This window comes from Molothrus ater, chromosome 3 (genome assembly GCF_012460135.2).
Source record: "Molothrus ater isolate BHLD 08-10-18 breed brown headed cowbird chromosome 3, BPBGC_Mater_1.1, whole genome shotgun sequence".
NCBI lineage: Eukaryota > Metazoa > Chordata > Aves > Passeriformes > Icteridae > Molothrus > Molothrus ater.
The window spans coordinates 64,651,187-64,671,379 of NC_050480.2; the positions used below are offsets into that span (position 1 = coordinate 64,651,187).

A 20,193-nucleotide genomic window follows, 5' to 3' on the forward strand; every position below is an offset into this window, starting at 1 on the left:
ATAAACATATACAAGGGGAAATAGTTATGTATACATGCCCAAACTTCTGTGTTGCCTTGTATTTTATGTTTATTTCAACAGATTCCTGAAAAGATCTTGGTGTGTGTGCTCTCTATTTTGAAAAAGGATTCTATTGAGCAGTCATTACATTACTGGCAAGAAATACTATCGTAAATACCCCCATCATTTGTCTTCTTAAAGGCAGGTTGTTCTGAGATATGACTTGAGTTCTCTCACCTTGAAGCAGCTACACATTTCTTTTCTGCAGCGTGCCATATCCTTCAAAGAAAAAAGAACCCTACTTTCTTTTTTATTGGTTTTATTTTACTCCATGCTTCAGACAAATAGTCTTCTGATAAAAACAGACTATTTTATATTTTCTAGGCAAACAACAATAGAAGAAACACATCCAATACTCTTGCTAAATGAAAAGTGACTGAATTCCCACCTTTCTAATACTCCATTCCCCAGAGAATAAGTAGGTGGGTTTGAGAGCACAGGCCTCAGACAATCATGCACTGCAGACTCACAAGCATTCCCAAGTATTATTATCCATGCAATTTCAGTGTTACTGCACTAGGGAGAAACGTGAAAGTTTTAGTCCTCTTTCTGCTCAGTAACTTGTGATTATTACTTTCCCTACAGATCCTCAGTAGAGCACTTTCCCAGAGAGAGAGAGGCAGTCTGCCATAGGTATAAAACACCAGTGGGAAGAGAACATGGCACTTGGGGTGTGACAGTGGTGTGTACCAATCATGCTATCATGGAAAGAGGAACTAAAATATCAGGGCATATGCTTTTTGAGGCAACGTGCTTGGCCCTTGGCAGGGTTTCTCCACCCTGTCCATCTGACATGCTGTGGCTCCTCACACAACAAGTCCAACATTCACTTAAAATTCATTCAGATTTCCCTACTGTGAAGCTGTTTCTGTAACTTCAGCTCCTGCCAGCCTACCTGACCCTGAGCTACCTGGTTTTCTTAGAAAGCACTCAACCCAATCATCTCAACCCAGTGACTGCTGGCCACCTGACTCAACAGCCAAGTTCATGCAGACCTCTTATCTCCCAGTTTAGCAGGGACCAGTTCACAAAAAGCATTTCCACATCAGGTTTGACTCAGTCATGAGAGCATCAGACATTCATTGGAATCCTTTTTGATGCTCTCTTCAGCTTTGGAATACAATCTTAACAAAAGACATTTTGTCTTAAGACAAAATTTAACCCAATTGAGATTCAATACACTTTTGCAAAAGATTCCACAGGGTCCTTCACCAGCATCCATGCATTCTGGAATTCACATCCATGGCTGGGAAGAGCTCACTGGTGACTTGGTTTACCCATGGAAAGCTTGGCAACTGGCAAGTTTCTGTTCCCCTTGTGGCATTTCTTGTCCTTGAATTGCTATAAAAGCTGTGATAGACATGAAATGTTCCTAGTCATGCTGTGGCCTGCTTCTTATCATATGCCTGCCCAATTGAGCATGAAGCCTAGCTCAGGAAAACATGAAATTCTGAGATCTTGAGATGATAAGCAATACAAAATAATTCTAAAAATAAATTCTACCAAAATACATACTTTGAGGTTTTTTATATGTACACATGCATAAAATTAGATGTGTGTGCATGGAAAAACTCCATCAATATAAACCACCTTAGGTCCTTTTAAATGAAAACAAACCTTTTACATGCCAAACTTAATAAATAAGGGCACTAGTTGCTCTTTTTCTACACCAAGCTGTTGAAATCTTAATAAGACACTTGAAAGCACATTCAAACCAAAGATTCCAACTAGCAATGAAAACAAACAGCATATATCAAAATTTATGTTGATGAACATGCCACTCCCTCCCTGATGTCATCAATGATGCAAATCACTGCAGATCCATTTGATTAAAATAGTGACAGTTCACTTCTACTCTGGGGTATTAAAACCTCCTTTAGCATTAGGCAAAACAAAACCAAGTATCAGATCACACACAGATAATCAGAGCAGCATGGACAATGATATTATGTAAACATTCTAGTAGCTGCACAGGAGCAAGTTCATTAATATTTAATTCAGAAAAGGCACAGATAATTTTCCTTTGAAAGTTTATTTGCTATATTTCTGTAACAGTTACAAAAATATCCCTGTGAATTGACTGTCACTGTGCTATAACTGAAAACTAAGGGGTAAGTGCTCCTTTGAGACAGGCACATGGCCTCTCCCTCCCCTGTGTATTTGGAGCACTCACTACTGCTGACAGCAAAGCTCCCACCTTTACCTCAAAGCTCCCTCCTCTCATCAGGGAAACGTGTGCAAGAAATGGAGGAGGCTGACAGACAGCATATATTATCCTTCTCCTTTTCTCTTTAATGTTAAATCAGGAAAGATAATGTAGGGGGAGGTTCTAACAGAGTTGGTTGCTAATGACCTTGAGCTGCTCTGCTTTGTAGTGAACTGGGTCTAGAGCACCCTCAAGGTTTGTGAGCAGTGCTGCAGGCAAAGGGACTAAGAGGCGAGTCCCAGGTCCCTGCATCCCGAGCACCTTCCAGAAGTGACTCGGTGTCCTGTGACCTGTGCTTGGCAGCTCATGAGCAGAAGGGAGAGACAGCACAACTGCAACTTGAATACTGAGTGCTACATTTATAAATGTTCTTTCAGATGAAGCTGCAATTAATATTATAGCACTATCATCCAGAAATGTAACAGGAATTCAAGGCAACCAGTTAGCTAACAGTTCAGCCAAACACAAAGGAAAAAAATGCTTACAAAGGGGTAGATAAACTTACAGGATATTTGTACATTTTTGCCTCAAAGATGTATTTAGTTGTAAAAATAAATATATGTATTATCTTGGTAGTAAGGGACATGAAAGAAGACAAAATCACTGCTTGTGTTAGGACTAAGTATTAAGTGTGAGGCAGAAGAATAAGTTGAGAATACAGTTTTATCCTACTGGCATAACTTTTTATTCCTTTGATTCATGCTGTCTTATACTCCTTATTTTATAAAAGGTAGTACTTCCAAACCTTCAGAAAGGATGTGATCTTCACAGGGACTTTACTGCAAGTCTTGTGTACAGTTTACAACTGGCCTCTGCAAAATGGGATGCTATTGAGCCTTTGATTTAATGAAAACTTAGGAAGTCAAGTCAATTCACTGCAGGGACTGCTTTGTTCTTTCATTATGATTCCTTTTTAATGAGAAAGACGATGGCAAGGATAAACTCCATTCCTCGGAATTTTTACACTAATTACATACAAAGCACCATTCTGGCAGAGCGGGACTTATCTCCTTCAGGCAATGCAGTTATCATCTTGTAACCACACTTCAGATCTCCCGCATGAACGCTGGAGCTACGTGTGCTGAATGTGGATCCTGCTACCCTGGCTAGCTGCTTGGCTTGATGAATGTTTAAATATTCCATAAATCACAGGGAAATACTGATACTGCATGAAGAGGCAGAGACAACCCTTGCATTCTGCTTACAGCTGTAGGATCAAGGGTGCACTATTTTATCAGAACCATTAACTTTCCTCATTGAAGTGGGAAGGGATGGTTGGTTTTGCAAACAGTACTCGAGATGTTTATGTATTAACAAGAGCCAGACACATATACTACCCCTACAAAGGACAGTTATCCCTTAATTCTACCAAAAAATCAAGTGTTTGTGATTCAGCTCACATCCTTATGAGACAATTTATTATTTGACATACTGTGAGGCAATCTGGGCTACATAGAGAGCTTCATTACCCTCAAATAAAATTACTGAGAACAACATTCAGCCCTCTGCAATACCCTGATACTGTGGAGTAAGTTTCAAAGCTCAATCTGTGCTCACAGCCACAGTATCTCAGCACTTCCAAGCTGTGCTACCTCACTTTCTACCTGCTCAAAAGCCTTGATTCTTTAACTTACAACATCTGTGCCTCTGTTTGAGCCTGTGGTACAAAATACATGTAATGGCATCTGCAGAGATGGAGAGAAAAATCAAGCAGCAAGATGCATGAGGGGTAGGTACAAACTGCACTTCCTCAGAGCCTCCTCGAGCCTGCCCACTCATCCTTCTAGTGATGAGGTTTATCTTCTCAAACAGGAACTCACAGCCTTGTGCTCAGATTGGCACTGTCTTCGAAGTACTGGCAGGGCTCCTGGAAAAGTAAGCGAGGAGGGAGCTTTCCAGGCTCAGCAACAAAATCTAAATCCTTATGCAAAGATAAATGCTTGCAAATATACGTTGCAGATTTGCCTCTCAGACTTAGGTGCTGGCATCACCAAGAAAAGCATGACAGCATGAAATGTCACATTGTGGTGATTTTTTGACTCTGCTGAATTTCACTAGCTACCTGTGATTTTGCAGCTGTGAGCTGAGTAACTGCAATGTTTCCCATTTTATTGCATCTGTGGTTTCTATTTATGGACTTACTGGCATAAAATGGCCACAGCTGGCTAAATGCTCCTAAAATGAATGTACATTTACCTCCAGGGCAAAACTGCCTTTTTCTCAAGTAGTATATCCAGTATAGACATTGCCTCACAGATATGATGCAGCATCTTGATGCAAACATGGTTCATCACCCAGGACTTTGGCCAGCCTAAAGCTCAGCATCCCTTTCACGCTCGCTGCACTCAGTGCCTGTAAGGTTTGCTCTCATAAAAGATGCACCAGTCTTTGAACCATGGTGCAAATCTGAATGCTGTCTCTGGAAGGTACTGGCTGAGGGCATAAACTTGGCAGCCACAAAGATGACCAGGTCTGAGCTTCCCAAAGTGAGAGTGATCTGAACTGCCTGATTTGAATCTTCCACGGACTTTTTTACAAGGAGAGGTACCCCTAGTGTAACTTTAGAACAAATTCATTCTCTGTGTGGACAAGACCTCCCATTCCCTCATTTAGGTCAAGAGAATGGTTAGAGAAATCTCTTTTCCCCCCTGTGCTCTGGTCTGCATCACCAAGCACAGGAAAAATGAGGTGTTCCTATCCTTTCACACGATACACTCTTGCAGCTTTTGTCTCTGATAACACAAAGGATGCTTCCTTGAGCACCAAAGCTATTTTGAAAGCAACTTAGTAACAAGAGGTCTCTCAGGGTTGAATGAGCTGCATCAGGGATCAAGGGACACTACTGCAGAGAATGCTACAGCATGGATGCTTGATGAGGCCAGGCCTTTATTGCTTCGGGGTTATCATGATTGTATTAGTGATTGCATCATTAAACCAGGACATACAGTGCTCAAGCTTAACTACTGCCACCTCCATCCTAGAGGAAGAGTGCTTTCCAATTTTCAGCTTGTATGTGCCATGGGATGTACATGATTTCCTCCAATGATACCATGCAGGAGCATATATATGTGCTGCTTTGGCTGGGATTAGAAAAAGGAAAGATATTTTGTAACACACGATGCATGCTGTGGGTTTGTACAGCAAGTGCTTACCTAACAATCAGGAGCAGCTTATTGAGAGAAATAACTCTAGAAAGAAAAAGCTGAGGGGTTTTTTGAGCCTTTACCTGCCATTTTATTTGCCCTATGTTTGGGGCCAGGATTCCTCTCTGTAAGTGTTTATTTGTACCTTGTTAAACAGCTGGCAAAGCAAAGCACACATGATGGAAATGAAAATTGACTAAGCCCTGAGATGCCTGGTCCTTTGTGTGCGTGGAAAGGAGCAGCAGGGCCAAAGCAGAAAGCATCTGTTTGCTGGTCAGTGTAACAAGAACAGCTAAAAGTGGAGAAAAACCCTGAGGATTAAAAAATACCATCCAACATCTCTGCTAGGAATAGCCAAACAGATCAGAACAAAAGACAGAGGTCAAGTTTATTGTTTTTAACCCTGTCTTTGTATCCGCAACATGGTCTTTTTTTTTTATACCCTGCCTTTCTAGCTATGTGGAATAATCATACTGTGCTGAAATTGCATCTGTTTTTGTATTATGGCTGAGAATGCAAGACCACTTCACTCGACTGGGAAGGGAAATTTGATGTTTAGAGAAACTATCATAAAGAAAAAATCCCAAGGTTCTGTATGAAAACTTCACATATCTGAAAAGTTTGACACCTCACTGAATTGTTAGCACCTACAGAGTAAAATAACGAAGGCTCATTCAGCAGCAGCAGCAGTCAACATTTTATAGCAGGAAATTTTAAAAACTCAATTGGAAGTAGAATGAAAATTCAAACACAATTATTATGTAAATAGAACTGAACAGAAACCTGGCTCTAGTCACACTGGTTTTTTTCCAGCTAGCTTGCTGTGGTGTCCATGATATGATAGGCAAATCCCAAATACATAACGCATCATAATCCTTGCTCCTCTGAGCATGCTATCCAAAACTGAAAATTGCACATTACAAAAAAAGATCTCTGCAATTCGAAGTGTCTATAAATAGGCAGCATTCTAGTTTCATTTCTCCTAAAGTATAGAATTCCCTCTGAATATGAAAAGGGCTCTTCAGATCCCAAACAAAGGGACTATTTGGCTGACCATTTTCATAATAAACATATCCCACACGGTTTGGCATCCCTAATTAGAAGCCCAGAGTAATTAGGAGAAAGTACTTTGCAGACAGCAATGTGTAACACAGCAGGGAGATTCTGAAGCGCTGCTATGAGAATACCAAAGACCTGAAGGTCATTATTTTTCACTGGTTCCAAGCCACATTTGCTGCTGTGTTTCATTTTTACAATGCAGAATGATCATGGCCCCTTGCACTGGGAGGGCTGCAAGAATCATAGAATCAGAGAATGGTTAGGGCTGGAAAAGACCTTGAAGACCATCCACTTCCAACACCCCTGCCATGAGCAAAGACACCTTCCACTAGACCAGGTTGCCCCATCCAACCTAGCCTGGAACACTTCCAGGGATGGGGCATCTAAACCTACTTCCAGTTTAAAGCCATCTCCCCCTGTCCTATCTCTGCATACCTCTGTCAAATGGAAGAGATGGGCCAGCTGGACTTGCCCTTCCCTGTGCTTCAAGGGCAATGTCACATCTTCTTGCAGTGTCTACCATGTGTTTGCAGGCCAGAGTGTGGCTGAGCTGTTGCCTTGAGAATCCAAGGACCCCTTCTATCACAGCTAGATAGAGCAATAAAGATACTTGGCTGCAGCTTTGAACATTTTACTTGACTGGGGGGATACCAAGCTCTTTGTTTTACAGCAGTGGTGTGAGCATGCTTAGGAAACTGAACAGTGATGAAATGTATATTTTCTAATCAAAATCACTCCCTGCCATCCTCAGTGAAGAGGATCAATGCCTTTCCAGAAGACATTTCATCTCAATGGTACAACATATATTGTCCAAAGTTCATGATATCTAATATAGTTTGATCAGCTTAAATAATATACAGATAATAATGTTTCCCAGACAAACAAGATTGTTCTGACTGGCAACTGACAAAAAAAGGTGTTGGTTTAAAAGAAATTCTGTTATGTCTACCTAAGTTAAGTGCATAATACTAGCTTTGTATTAATATACCTTTACTAGTAGAACAGAGTTAAGTAAAAAGAGACATTTTACCTTTCTATCATTCAATAAATAGCTGACAAGCACTGCAGTGAAAAAAAGCAACTCCTTTATGGTTCTCTATCTTCCTTCAATTAGCCAGGTTTGGTCAACTTTGGTGAAGTAGGAGTGATGCTGGGGAGCAGTGCCATTATCTAAATGGAAATACATACTTGGATAGCAGACACATCAGGAAATTACATATGGCTGAGATACTAATGGCATAAACCACCCTGAGATAGAAATGCTTCAAAAAATGATATGCCAGTAAGAGGTCTGCAGTCTTGACAGTCTCACGGGACTCTCTGGCTTACTCAGGGGCGCAGATCACCTTTAATTGTATGTCAAATCTAAGACATTACAGTCACTGTAGGGAAAACTATTTCCATTGACAGATGATATAACCTCATCACTTGGCCTAGAAGCAGAATTCACCCAGGCATACAGAGGTTCATAAAAAATGTTTCTGGACAAGCAAATTTTTGCCATCCCTTAGTACTGGTGGGCTGAAAACACTCAGTAACTTGGTGCTCTAAAATGCAAGGAGCAGCTTGCAGTGTGGAGCCCTACTCACACAGAATCTGGCCCTCAAGGCTTTGTGGTTCCCGTCTGCTCAAAAGACACTTCCATTGCTCCCTCATTTTTTGTTTTTCAGAATAACAAAAAAATAGCAGTTTTGGGTTTTTTCTGTTTTTAATGATGTCTAGTAGATGTGTTGTTTTCATTTGTAGCATATGTGACGTGGCTTTTAGAAGTAATTTATTTTTGGTGGCAAGCTGCTGATGCTTGCTCCCATGTTGGCTGTTAGCAATTAACACCTTCTGGTCCACTATGGACAATTTCCCACTTACTGCTTTTTAAGGTGCTAAAACTAATCTCCACCAGCTCGATCTCTCATAGCTCCATTTCACCCATTTGAGGCTTTTCTCACTGATAGCCAAGGTTTTTCTTTTCTCCACTAATAATGACATAGGACGCAGAGGATATAGGAAAGTATCCCTACATGTTTTTGTCAAGCATTTCCCTCTGCTAACGAGGAGACTGAGGTGAGATAATATGTGTTAAAACCTTCTCGGAGGTGTTACCATGGACAAACACAAGTTCTGGCTGTGAAAACAACAGGCGTGAGAGGAAGCTACCTCAAGAGAAGGAACTGAGAACGGCCTCGTTACCTGTTAAATGTTTGGCAGATTTATTTTTCATCAGAAAAATCCAAGTTTAGACAAATTCTTCCACTTTTTCATGACCTGTGCCTGAGTGGCATCCATGTTTTAAGGCCCATATGAAAATCTCAAAAGAACAGATCTCCTTAAATGCTTTTGTCACTTTTTATTTTGGGTCATGAGAACAAAGTTGCAATGATGATGAAAAGCCTTACTTACATGGACTTCACTGCTTAAAACTATTGAGTCTACTTTTACTCCTTGAAACTCCTTTTTTTGGGGGATTTAGATTTGGTTTTTGGGTTTTGTTTTGTTGAGTTTTTTTTTTTTTTTTTGTTTTGTTTTGGTTTTTGTTTTTTAACATGGAAATGAAGTTTTAAAAATTCAGAGATTCTGACACCAGCAGGACTGTGCCTCTCCACTATCTGATGATATGTTGATTCACTGCAAGCTGACAATCCTAATCTATGTATCCATTAGGGCAAGCGCTGTGGTAGAATTATTTTGGAAAACAATCTCAACTCACAATATAAAAATGAAGTGGATGCTGCTGACGCTGGGCTAACTTTAGCTGCTGAAAGCTGAGGATTCACTGCAGAAGGCTTTAGTCAGAAAAGCTCAGGAGCTTTAATCATCTGCTAATGATGATTTTCAGAGACCAGTGCAAATTCTGCCTTTTCATTATCACTCAGGGAGTATGTAAGAACAGCGAGTGACAGCTAAGTCCAAGGGCATCCAGAGTAAATCAAATTTTGGAAGAAGCCTCTGAAGAAAGAGGAACTCTTTATGTCTTGAGGAAATTATAGATTTCAGTCCTAGAGTGAATTCAGGGTTTTTTTGGCTACCCCAAGCGACACCTCCTTAAACACTACATTTCTGCAAAAATCCCAGGAATTAATGAAGCAAGGAAAGAAAAAGACAAAGGGATGCAATTATTTTTTACTACAAATCAATTTATGATGGTTTGATTTCTGAAGGAGAAAGAGAATGATTTAAAAATTTTTCAGTCTTTCATAAAGAAGTATACTTGAAAAAAAAATTTTTGATGATGTCAGCACTCAGAACAGAATCATTAATATTATTATGTGATTTCCATTTATTAATGAAGCCACATGATTAGAGCTGCTAGAGAAACTGCTTTAATGGAACAAACACAGATAATGGATTTGAATAAATACACAAGCAAAAAGACAATGTCAGGCTCAGTCAGCTGGCAACACTAAATGCCGAGTAAATAAATAGGCTGTATAGTGCTGTACCATCCAGCAGGAATGTTATGATGAATACCTGGATCGCTGCTTTCATAGCTTCTGTAGCCAATTTTATTTTGGGTTTTTTGGATGAAACTATCTTTTAGGGTTTTTTTTACAGCTCCTTTTCCAGACAATTCCATTGGTACCCTTTACACGTGCTCTAGTTGTTTGTATGGTCTGTAATCAACCACAGGTGTTTTCAAACACCTTCCCCAGCCCTCTTCACTTGTCCAGAAAACATTTTCCACATATTCCTAACACTTTACCACTTAGTTCCCAAACCTATCATATTGGCACAAGAGATACTTCTGACAAACTCCCTTTAGTCCGCCACTGTATTTTTAAACAGAGTCAGAAAAATATTTATAAAGTGCCTTTTTAATACATATTCATATATCAGTAAAGGAGAGTGCTTGATAGTATTTTTTAGATGTCAATATACAACAGGCATCAAACCTTATTCCAAATTAGCCTCTGTAATGCACAGCAGAATGCAGTATCTATATAGGTATACCCTCTCACAAGCATTTTCAAAAAAGTAACATCTATTTAAGAGTCCATATAGGGACTTGCCTTCCACAGTATCTAAATAAGTCCAGAGGACGACATTTCTGGGACAGAACTTGTGAACATCTAGGCAATCCTACACTCAGAATAATTATTTTTAAACACAGTTCTCCAGAAAACTGCTACTAATAACACATTTTAAACCTTTGGCAGAGCAAAGTATGTGGTGATGTTTCCCCCTACACAAACTGAAATACCAAGACAGTGAAACAGTGCCTGAGCAATCTCTCCTTATATAAGAACCAACATTTCCTTTGCACATTGGCTTTTAGCACCTCTGCAAAATGCCAGTGGGGACCAATGTTTATAAAACTTATGTTGTGATATGCTTAAGTGCTTTGTGCTGGAGTACTGAGGTATTTTTTGACTGTTCATTTTTGCATAGAAATTAAGTCCTTGCTGCTTTGGAACACTTTTAGCATTGTATCACAAGACTGTACAACGAGTGAAGAACTTAAGCTTCACGGTTGTTCCCTTAAAAGATCAAAGGCCAATCCAAAAATCATTGTTCCTGTAAGAAAACATGAGCTTTTCAGTATGCTGATAAATGTACCACGGCCTAATACATTTTGTAGTTGTTATCCTCCACAGAGCCCTACCCTCCTTATGTCAGGAGAACACATGATATTTTTTCTCTTTTATTTAGCTTCTAATCTATGTGTTCTGTGAAGGTGAATAAATAAAATTATTACAGAAAAGAAGAGTGGCTGAGAAATGTACTTAAATGCATTCACCTCCCACACCTCATCTAGAACGAAATCTCAAAGAAGGGAAGAGATGTGCAGGAAAGGCACAACCCCCCATAAAAATACAGACTGTCAAAGAGAGCATCATTAGATACACAGTACCAAAGCATACTGTAATGCATTTCTCATTTTGGAGGTCAGATTTGTTACACAGGCCTCATGGCAAAGCAGTGACAGGGCCATGGAGCTGCTCTGCCCAAACCTCCCCCCAGAGAGAGAGAGCACCCCAGAATCCCTCCCTTCATCTCTTACTTCCCAGTAGCTAAAAGTTGGCTGCTATTTCTTTCTGTCTAGTAAGTGAACTACTCAATTGCCATGATCAGCATCTAGAACTAGCAAGCTCTTTGCTTGTATCTGAGCTCTCCTCAGTCTATGTAAGATGTAAAGCATACTTAAAGTATTTCCCAGCAAGGCAAGAACAACCAGAATTCAAAAGTACTGATGTTTACTTTAGCTTTTAGGTAGCACCCCAATCCTTGTGATCTAATGCTTCATTCTTTGCTAATGAAGATTTGTTGGTGGTTTTTTCAGTTCATTCAATACATGTTTCTAGGTAATGTAAATACAGAACAAGTATTAGTGGGATATGTGTCTAAATCATATTGCTTGTTACTGTTCTGCAAAAGCCTTTATTCCCACTGCTTTCTATAAAACAGTTTCAGAGAGACACTCACCTTGTCTGACGGCTAGTGTTGTTGTGTAGACCAAGAACAGAAGGATATAATTGAGGAAGCTCTGGAAAACAGGTGTGTTGGCATGGAAGTCTTCTGACAGATACTTGCTTGTGAGACCAATGCCACAGATAAGGAGGGAGAGTACCTGGCCAAGTGCCACAGACAGCAAGAGATCCCTGAAAGGAATGAGAATAACAGACATAAAACACTCAGCCTCCGCACTAAGGAGGAAATGCTCATCCTCCTCCAGGAATCATGTTCAGCATTTCTGGGACATGGAAGAAACATGATGCTTCAGTCAATGAGGGGACCTGCTGGGTATAGCCAACATAACATTTCCATTATTCCTGCTCTTATCATGGGCATAAACATTGTGCCAACATAGTAGCTTTTATTCACATGTTAAACAACAGCAGATGGCACGTCCCTACCATTTAATTTTGCATTTCACATTTCACAAAGGATAAATGATAGTTTAAATCAACCAAAACACAGTACTGCTTCCTTTGAGCATCCTCCTTAACAGAAAGACCCAGGGTTATCATTCAGACACAGTGGGAAACACAGCTCTTTCAGGACTTAGCAGTCAAAGAGAGAAAGAAGATAAAGGATCAGATTTCATCATCAAGACGAATATACATTTCATCATATAAACTATTCTTTCAATCTACTATGGATAAATATATTTGTATTTTGTTTCACCCTTCCAACTGCTTTCTCTTCTGCTTGATGGGAACAAGAGATTCCAATTTTCCCCTTCCTGTCTCCTTCTGACTGTTAGAAATATACTTTCTGGTTAGGATTTTTGCTTTAATCTGTTTTTTCTTTTTTTTCATCTCCAATATCTTCTGCATTCTCCTATTACCCCATTCTCTTTCCCCACAGGTGTCAAATAGTTTTGTGCATGTTCTCTGTCTTCTATAATATTCTCTTTACTGCAGAAATTGCTATATCTGAAAGACTTTTTCCCTCCAAATACTTCCATCTCTTTTACTCTTGTAGAATTTATTATCTAACTACACAGCCCAACTGAGTCCAAACAATCCTCCTTTTCCAAATTCTCCCAATGCCCACAACACAGGAATATCGGTATTTAATTACCCTTAAGAGTTTTCCCAGGTCCCCCATGTGTCAGCTCTCTCATGCTGATCAGGCCTGCTCTACAGCTACACCTTCCATGCAGAAGAACGAAATGCAAAAAGTGTTGGTCTGGTAGAGAAGCAAGCAAAAACAATGCCAGGGAGAGCAAAAGGGCATCCAAAGGGGACATCTAGTCTGAGCCCTGCCCACTGCTACTGCTGCTGTCACCAGCCCCCAGAAAAGAGGGGCTGAGCTCCCTGGGGAAGGTATGAAGGAGAGGAGCATGTTCTGCAATGTCTCATTTGAGCCTGGAATGAGGAAAGGGAAGTAAGCAATCCTAAGGGAGTAGAGGAAGGAGGGCAGCACCCTGCTCAGCTATAACACTATTTCATGTGTGTTCTCTGCCAGACAGTTAAAAAAAAAATTGTTTCAAGGCTGCTTTGCTTTCCCTGACAGATTTCCCTGACCTCGGCTCTGCGTGTTTGGCAGTGATGAGCATCTGTGCTTCCACAACATGGTAAACTCAAGTGTCAAGCTCGTTTTCCTTTTTCTCATAAACAATCCTCCCACTAATGTGTCGTGGTGTCAGTCATGGCGTGATTTAACCAAAGAGACACTGGAAAGCATGGGAGGCTGGGTAGTCATATTCAGCAAACATTCCTCGCTGACAAACAGCCTGACACACAGAGTAAAGAACAAACTTTATTGTGCTAAACTCTGTGTTTCGATCGGAGACTGCTGAAGAAGCAGCAAGTAAGACTCTACTACTACTACTACTTCTGCTTTCACATTACTCACTCCACTGTGAAACATAACCAAGGGAAACAAACACAGTCAACAGAGGTGATATCCAAGACCATGATGCAGATGATGCCTACACTATTGATCCTCAGTTCCTGCTGTTACCTGCTCTGCTGTTGACATGGAATAGGAAATTTGAATACTGACTGCAATTTAAAACCACATATTCATCTTGCACCCTTGTTTATAGTTCTTCATTTAGCTGGATATGTTTCCTACATCCTTCTCTAATTAAGTTTCATGCAGGGTTGTCCTCTTGCCTACTGCCATTTCTATAGTTCCATTTCATTAGTAAATTGGATGTTTGCAAATCAGTTACCAGCTTTACATGAAATGCAGGTGTGTCCCTGTATTTTGGCTGTGCCTGTGAGTGAAAGTTGTATTACATTCACTGGGAGACTGCACCTGCTCTGAAGAGAAGCATCTTGGATCCTGCTTAGATTTACATAAAGCTAAACACACCCTCTCTCAGGAATGGATTCTCACAATAACATATTTCTTGCTCCCTAGGGCTGTTAGCTGTTGAGAACCACACTAAGCATTACATTTTTTCAGACTGGTGGGAAGTTTGATACGGTCTTATAAAAGGCATATTTTCTAGCTCAGCTCTCTATATTCAGGTGTGTCACCAGGCCTGACCAGTCTGCACTGACATTTGTATTAAAAAACCCAACCAACAAAACCTGAAAAACGCCAGGTAAATTTCAAAGCTGTGTTTGATAGCTGTAGCCCTCTCTGGTGTATGTTCTGATTCCCTCATTGCTATTTTGCTATTTATAAAACAACTACATTTTTTCATAGTTGGCTCTTTGCCAAGTCATTCAACCACATCTACAAGTGGCAGTTTTCCTAAAGAGTCAAGGTCTACAGCATACATGCACACATACAACCTGCCCTAAGCTTCTGGATTTTACACGTCATAAACTTATAAACAAGAAGGTAATTCAAATGTTATGGTCTTATTCCTGAAAAGTCATTGAGAATACCTCTCTAAGTCTTCTGTCAATTTCAAAATGTGTCCAAAGATCCACTTGCTATTGCATTATTGAAGTCATCAATGAACACAAAGGGTAATTCGAGCTCAGTTCGTGGACAAAAAAATCAAGGCTGTGAACCTAAACACCTCCAAGTCTGTAAGTAAAGGTTGAATCTGTATAATCTCTGTAATTTGAAAGTGCTTTTGAGTAATAATTATCTTTCAGAAAAAAAAACTGAATGCAAAAACTGCAGAAAACTACTTTGTGGGAGTCCAAGTGCAAGCAGTACCATCACTATCACTGTCTTTCAAAACACTGACTACATAAATGATACTGAGTACATACTCACTGCTTGTCTCTGATTTTTGCACATATTTGGTATTTCTAATTATGTAAGAAAACTAATTCTGAAATCAAGCTGTTTTGCTTCTCTTCCAGTCAGAACTTAGTTAAACATTTCACAGTTGATGGATGACACAGAAAGATACAAATCTTTTACTCTTATTTCATAAGTCTAATTCAAGTGCCCATTATATGCTCAGACTTGATCTATTTTACAAAATTTAACTGTTCATGCCCACATTAAACTCTCCTGCCACACCTAGTAATATGCCCATTACAGACATGAATGACAAGCAGTGGCACAGAAGATTCTGTATCCTCCCCTTCTTTCACCACTGTAGGCTCTGACATGCTAACCATTATCATGGAAAACAGTAATGAAATGAAAAGTAAGTAAGAGAAAGCAAATAATGAGATCAATAAAACGCTCATTTTTGCCTTGGCTGAATGTAAGATAAACTCATCTCTCTCCAAACAGAAAAGTGGAAACAAATCTTAAATTGTTTAAATTGGTGACAATGTCAGTGGCAATATAGAAAAATACATTTTTTTTATAAACCTAATAACCAGTGTAAGATACCTGAATTTTACAAAAAATTCTGGTAACATTGACCGTATTCAATTTTTTTTTCCCTGCAAATGGTGATCTAATAATACAAGAGTCTTAACTCCCGAGCCTTTAATACCTGGATAAGAATAATAACATAGCCATTCTTTTTAAGAAGAAGCAGCAAGCAAACACTGAAAAGAAGATTTCAATGGCTGTGGAAAACCTACTATTTCCTTTAGACAAAGTAAAAGACACTAATTCAATGCTGTCATCTCTGGCACTCACAAGTATCTTCCCCAAAAAATCATAATACTGTTGAAATATGCAACATGGCTTCTATCTGCAACACTTTCTGTGTTGCTTTTCATGTGCTCCACCACTCAGGAGATGGCACAAAGGATAATTTCTTCCCTAAGCTTTTTGGTCTATTGTGCTGGCTTCAGCAGCACATTCATTCACGGAGGAAGTAACATTCATTCATACCTTGAAGAAAGGCTGTGTAGTTTGATGGCCTTCAAACAGTACACCAGAAAGAAAGTCTCAGTAGAAAAAGCTTTATAAAAGTGTGGGTTTCTGCCTTTCAGGATCCAATTTCTCTTTAGCTGAGTGCTATTCTATTTCTCTACTTGTATTCTATTTAAATCAAAACAAATCAATTCTTCAAAAATCCCATTTTTCCCTCAGCAACACCAACAGTACTTTCTCAAACCAAGTAAAAACAGGGAAAGATCTTCAGCTTGTAGTTAAGCTTTGATCTCATAAATGCATAGAATCATTGAATCATTTAGGCTGGAAAAGGTCATTTAGTCCACCATTAACCTAGGATCACACTGTTATTTTTAAGTGAGAAGTAGGTCAGAATTACTCCTAAATCTCCAGGTGTCATGTTCCTAAGTAAGTTTTTCACTCACAGCATACTAACAGAACTTTAAAAATACTTCTTTTTTGTCTCTTTGGAAGTGAAGCCAGAAGACAAAGCCTCCTCTTGATGTTGGAAGCCATTTAATTCTGTTTAAATGTCTGGGCTGGTAGCTGTTGTGCATCCTTTTCACTTGTTCCTCCAGGCTTATGGAAATTTCTGTCACTCGAGTGACTCCTTTATCAGCCATGACAAAGCCAAACTTCTGAAGGCAGACATTCTCATATCAAAGAACTCTGGAGCTAGTGCTTGGTTCCTTGCACATACACACTGGTGCAATAAAGTGTACTAAACAGCTATCTGCAGGTTATCCTGTAATTATTCTACATGAAGTTAAAATATTTAGCTCTGAATACTAGTCCATTCCCATATCCTCCCCAGAACATAGAAACACTCTCCACAACACAAAATCAAGGCAGTACAACACTGAGAAGGAGCCACACAATCACAGCTGCTGTATGCTGGAGAATCAATGACATGCAGAGGGTGGCCAAGTGATTTAAACATTCAGGCCTATTTAATTGACACTAAATCCTGTTTTAAAGCACTCTCCATGTCAGTTTAATTTAACTGCTTTCCCTCCTCTCTTTTGCACTTTATTTGGTATATTTCCACTGGTAAGTCCCCACTGCATCAGTTTTAGACTATCTCAGATGATAAAGAACAGAGGCTACCACTACTTTTAATCTCAAGCATGAGGTGTGCTAATCCTTCAGCATGCCACAGGCTCCAGCAGACAAGAGATTGGCAGTCTGTTTCCTGAGCCAAAATTTCACTAGAGGAGCACATCTGTAAAGGCTGCTTTACAGTACTGTGAGAAAGGGCCTGCAGGCAGGATCGTGCTTTCTCCAGGGCAGTAATGACTGCAACATGAAGTTACCACTCCAAATGTTCCAACTGTGTATTTAAAAAATGAAAAAGCAGATATACTTCATTCAGACTGATGACTGCTATGCCATAGTGAAGCTGATGATGTCTGTCACAGCACTGTGATTCTGCCAAGCTTCTTCACTTGAGTGCATTTTACTGTGTTTCTATAAGAGCATGAGGAGAAATAAAACAAGGTCTTAAAAACTTCACATTGATTCAAAGTAAGCTGAAGTTATGCCCCTGTATCCTGTAGGAATCCAGTCAAGTTTATTTAAATGCTTACAGGTGGATGTGGAATCTTGTTTTAAAATTCTACTTATCTGGTAGAAATGTTGATGCATATTACCATAGAAAACCCAGGAACAGGACATGCCAAAATCACAAATACTAACTGCCATTACCAGCGTGGAATGTGACTGTTTCCACTGCAACCGAGTTCCTAAGTTCCCACACCACCCCCCCCTTGAATCGCTGCTTAATGAGGACACGGACATTACTTCCATATTTTGTGGTTCACACTCAACACTGACACAGGCAGCTTGTGAAAGAATAAATTAACAAGATTTGTTCTGGACAATCAACTGAGCTCTCTCTGAAAGCTAAAGCTGCAGATTTTCTAATAGCTTTGAAGCATATGAAGTCTCCTATTAGTCCTGCGTTGCTCTGAAATTGATTGCATCTAGAGAACAAGATTCTACACTAATTTTGCATGGAAACTTGTCTTTTCTTATTTTCCCCTTATTCTGACATGCCTGTTACACAGGGGAGAAATTCTACAAGTTGGCACATTCAACCCTTCCCTCCTCTCTGCCCCTCTCAATAAAGTAAGGATTGCAGCAAGTATCTTCAGTTAATGCATCAAAGCTGCTGCACACTGCTTTAGAGCAATTTACAGAAGCAGTCCCAATACTCTATAGCTAAATGTTCACAGCAGTAATAGCAACCACATCACCCAACACATATACTGACAATAACATCATGGGCTGATGGGCCACAGTATTCTATTGGTCACCTACTCCCATAGTCTACATTCTCTGCAATCATCCTAGATGATATCTCAAGAAAACACAGTGGATTTGTGGGTCTAAATAAAAGACACTTTTAATATTTCTGGCAAGGAAGAACAAACTGATGTAAAATATTTTCAGAATATAGGTATCAAGCCATTGCTGAACAGTGAAATACCAAAGTCTGGAGCCCAACTAAAGCCACACTGCATTAAAATACAAACAACACTAATATTAACTGACAAATCAGAGAGAGAAACCCATGCAACACTAAGCCTATCCATCCCTTAATTCCTACTGAGTCATTATTGTGAAATCTTTAATGCATTTATGTGATGTACAGGCTTTGTACTGGATCTCAGCACAAAGGTTGGGTTTTCCACAGAGTGAGTTGCAGACTACCTCAAGCTCCCACTGAGGCACAAAAGAAATTCTCTGTGCCATAAGCTGGGGGTAAGAGGGGAGCTCTGCACCTCCTTGTTCTCATCATCCTCTCTTGCCACCTCCCCAGCAACTTGTCACTTGCTTGCAGCTCTGGATCAAGCTCCACAGGTTCTTTCCCCAGCAGGCCCAGCACCTCATTGCAGCATCCAAGGGACAGCCCTGAGGGGCAGCAGAGGACAGCCAGACCTGGACACACAGCCAGCACTCCCCAAGAGCTGCAGAAGGCCCAGCAGCCACTGCCTTAGCTGGAAGGACACCCTGGAGAGAGCTGCCCAAGTTTCTTATCCCTTGCTTACTGGCTTTCATAGTTGCTTTGAGGTTTTTCTATTCAAGACATTAGGGTTCTAATTTGTATTCAAATACAACTGGGCTTGATTTTAAGAGCCTTTTGGGGATATCACTTAAAATCAAGAAGTAGGTACGTCTGCCTCAAAGCTGTGGCAGACTCAGGCTCTGCTGCTTTTCTGTGATAGCTTGAGGGACCAGCCCAGAATGTTGACTTTGGATGAAAACAAAGCAGAATCACATTCAGCAAGCCTTGGGAGTCTCTGAAGCAGTTTCTTAAGATGAGCTTTTACCTAATAAATTTCCCAATTCTTGTATAATGCCAGTTACAGCAATTCTTGAAAATGGGTTTAATTTACCATACGCTTATAACCCCAACTTCACACACATACACACAAACATGGTCATAGTTATTGTGTTTTACAACACTTTAGTAACTGGAATTTACTGGAATCTTTTTTAACACTGTTCTTACACAGATAAAACATATCCCTGCACTTAATAGTTAATTATATACTGTTGAGATACCTGCTGCACTGACTCTAAGTGCAAAGAAGGCACTCCTTTTTTAATTATTACTGTTGAATAAGATATATGTTTAAAGATAGCAAAGGAAAGTATGGTGACAAAACTTCCATGGTATTATCTTGATGGAGTCCAGTGCTAAATCCTTACAAGCAAATTGGAGGCATGGGGTGGGGGTGTGTGTTTGTGTTGGTGCAATTTGCTTATAGTCATCTTCATCCTACCAGTAAGCTAACAAAGAAAATAAAACATGCTTATCCTAGAAACATGCCTAGGTTTTCAAAAAGCCATCTGCCTTCAAATCAGTAATTTCCTGGTTCCTTTTCAGGTAAAAATCACCAGACTTGGAGCCCTAGAGGCTTTTTCTCTTTAAGAATGAGGTTTCTCCATATACAGTTCTTGGCAACTTCTCAGCCTATACTGGATAGACTGGAAACATTTCAATCTTTGTGATGAAATCAAAAGTATAATTATAGATGACCATGAGATAAAAGAATTGTATTTCAG

General features: G+C 39.8%; 1 protein-coding gene across 2 annotated transcripts in view; it reads right to left on the reverse strand.

The window, feature by feature from the left end:
- SLC35F1 (solute carrier family 35 member F1) overlaps nucleotides 1-20,193 on the reverse strand; it is a 225,431-nt gene that overhangs the window by 84,565 nt on the left and 120,673 nt on the right. For both annotated transcript variants that reach the window (XM_036380227.2, XM_054514297.1), the window contains exon 2: nucleotides 11,887-12,062. In XM_036380227.2, the coding sequence (XP_036236120.1) occupies nucleotides 11,887-12,062 (176 nt within the window). The remainder of the gene's footprint in view (nucleotides 1-11,886; nucleotides 12,063-20,193) is intronic.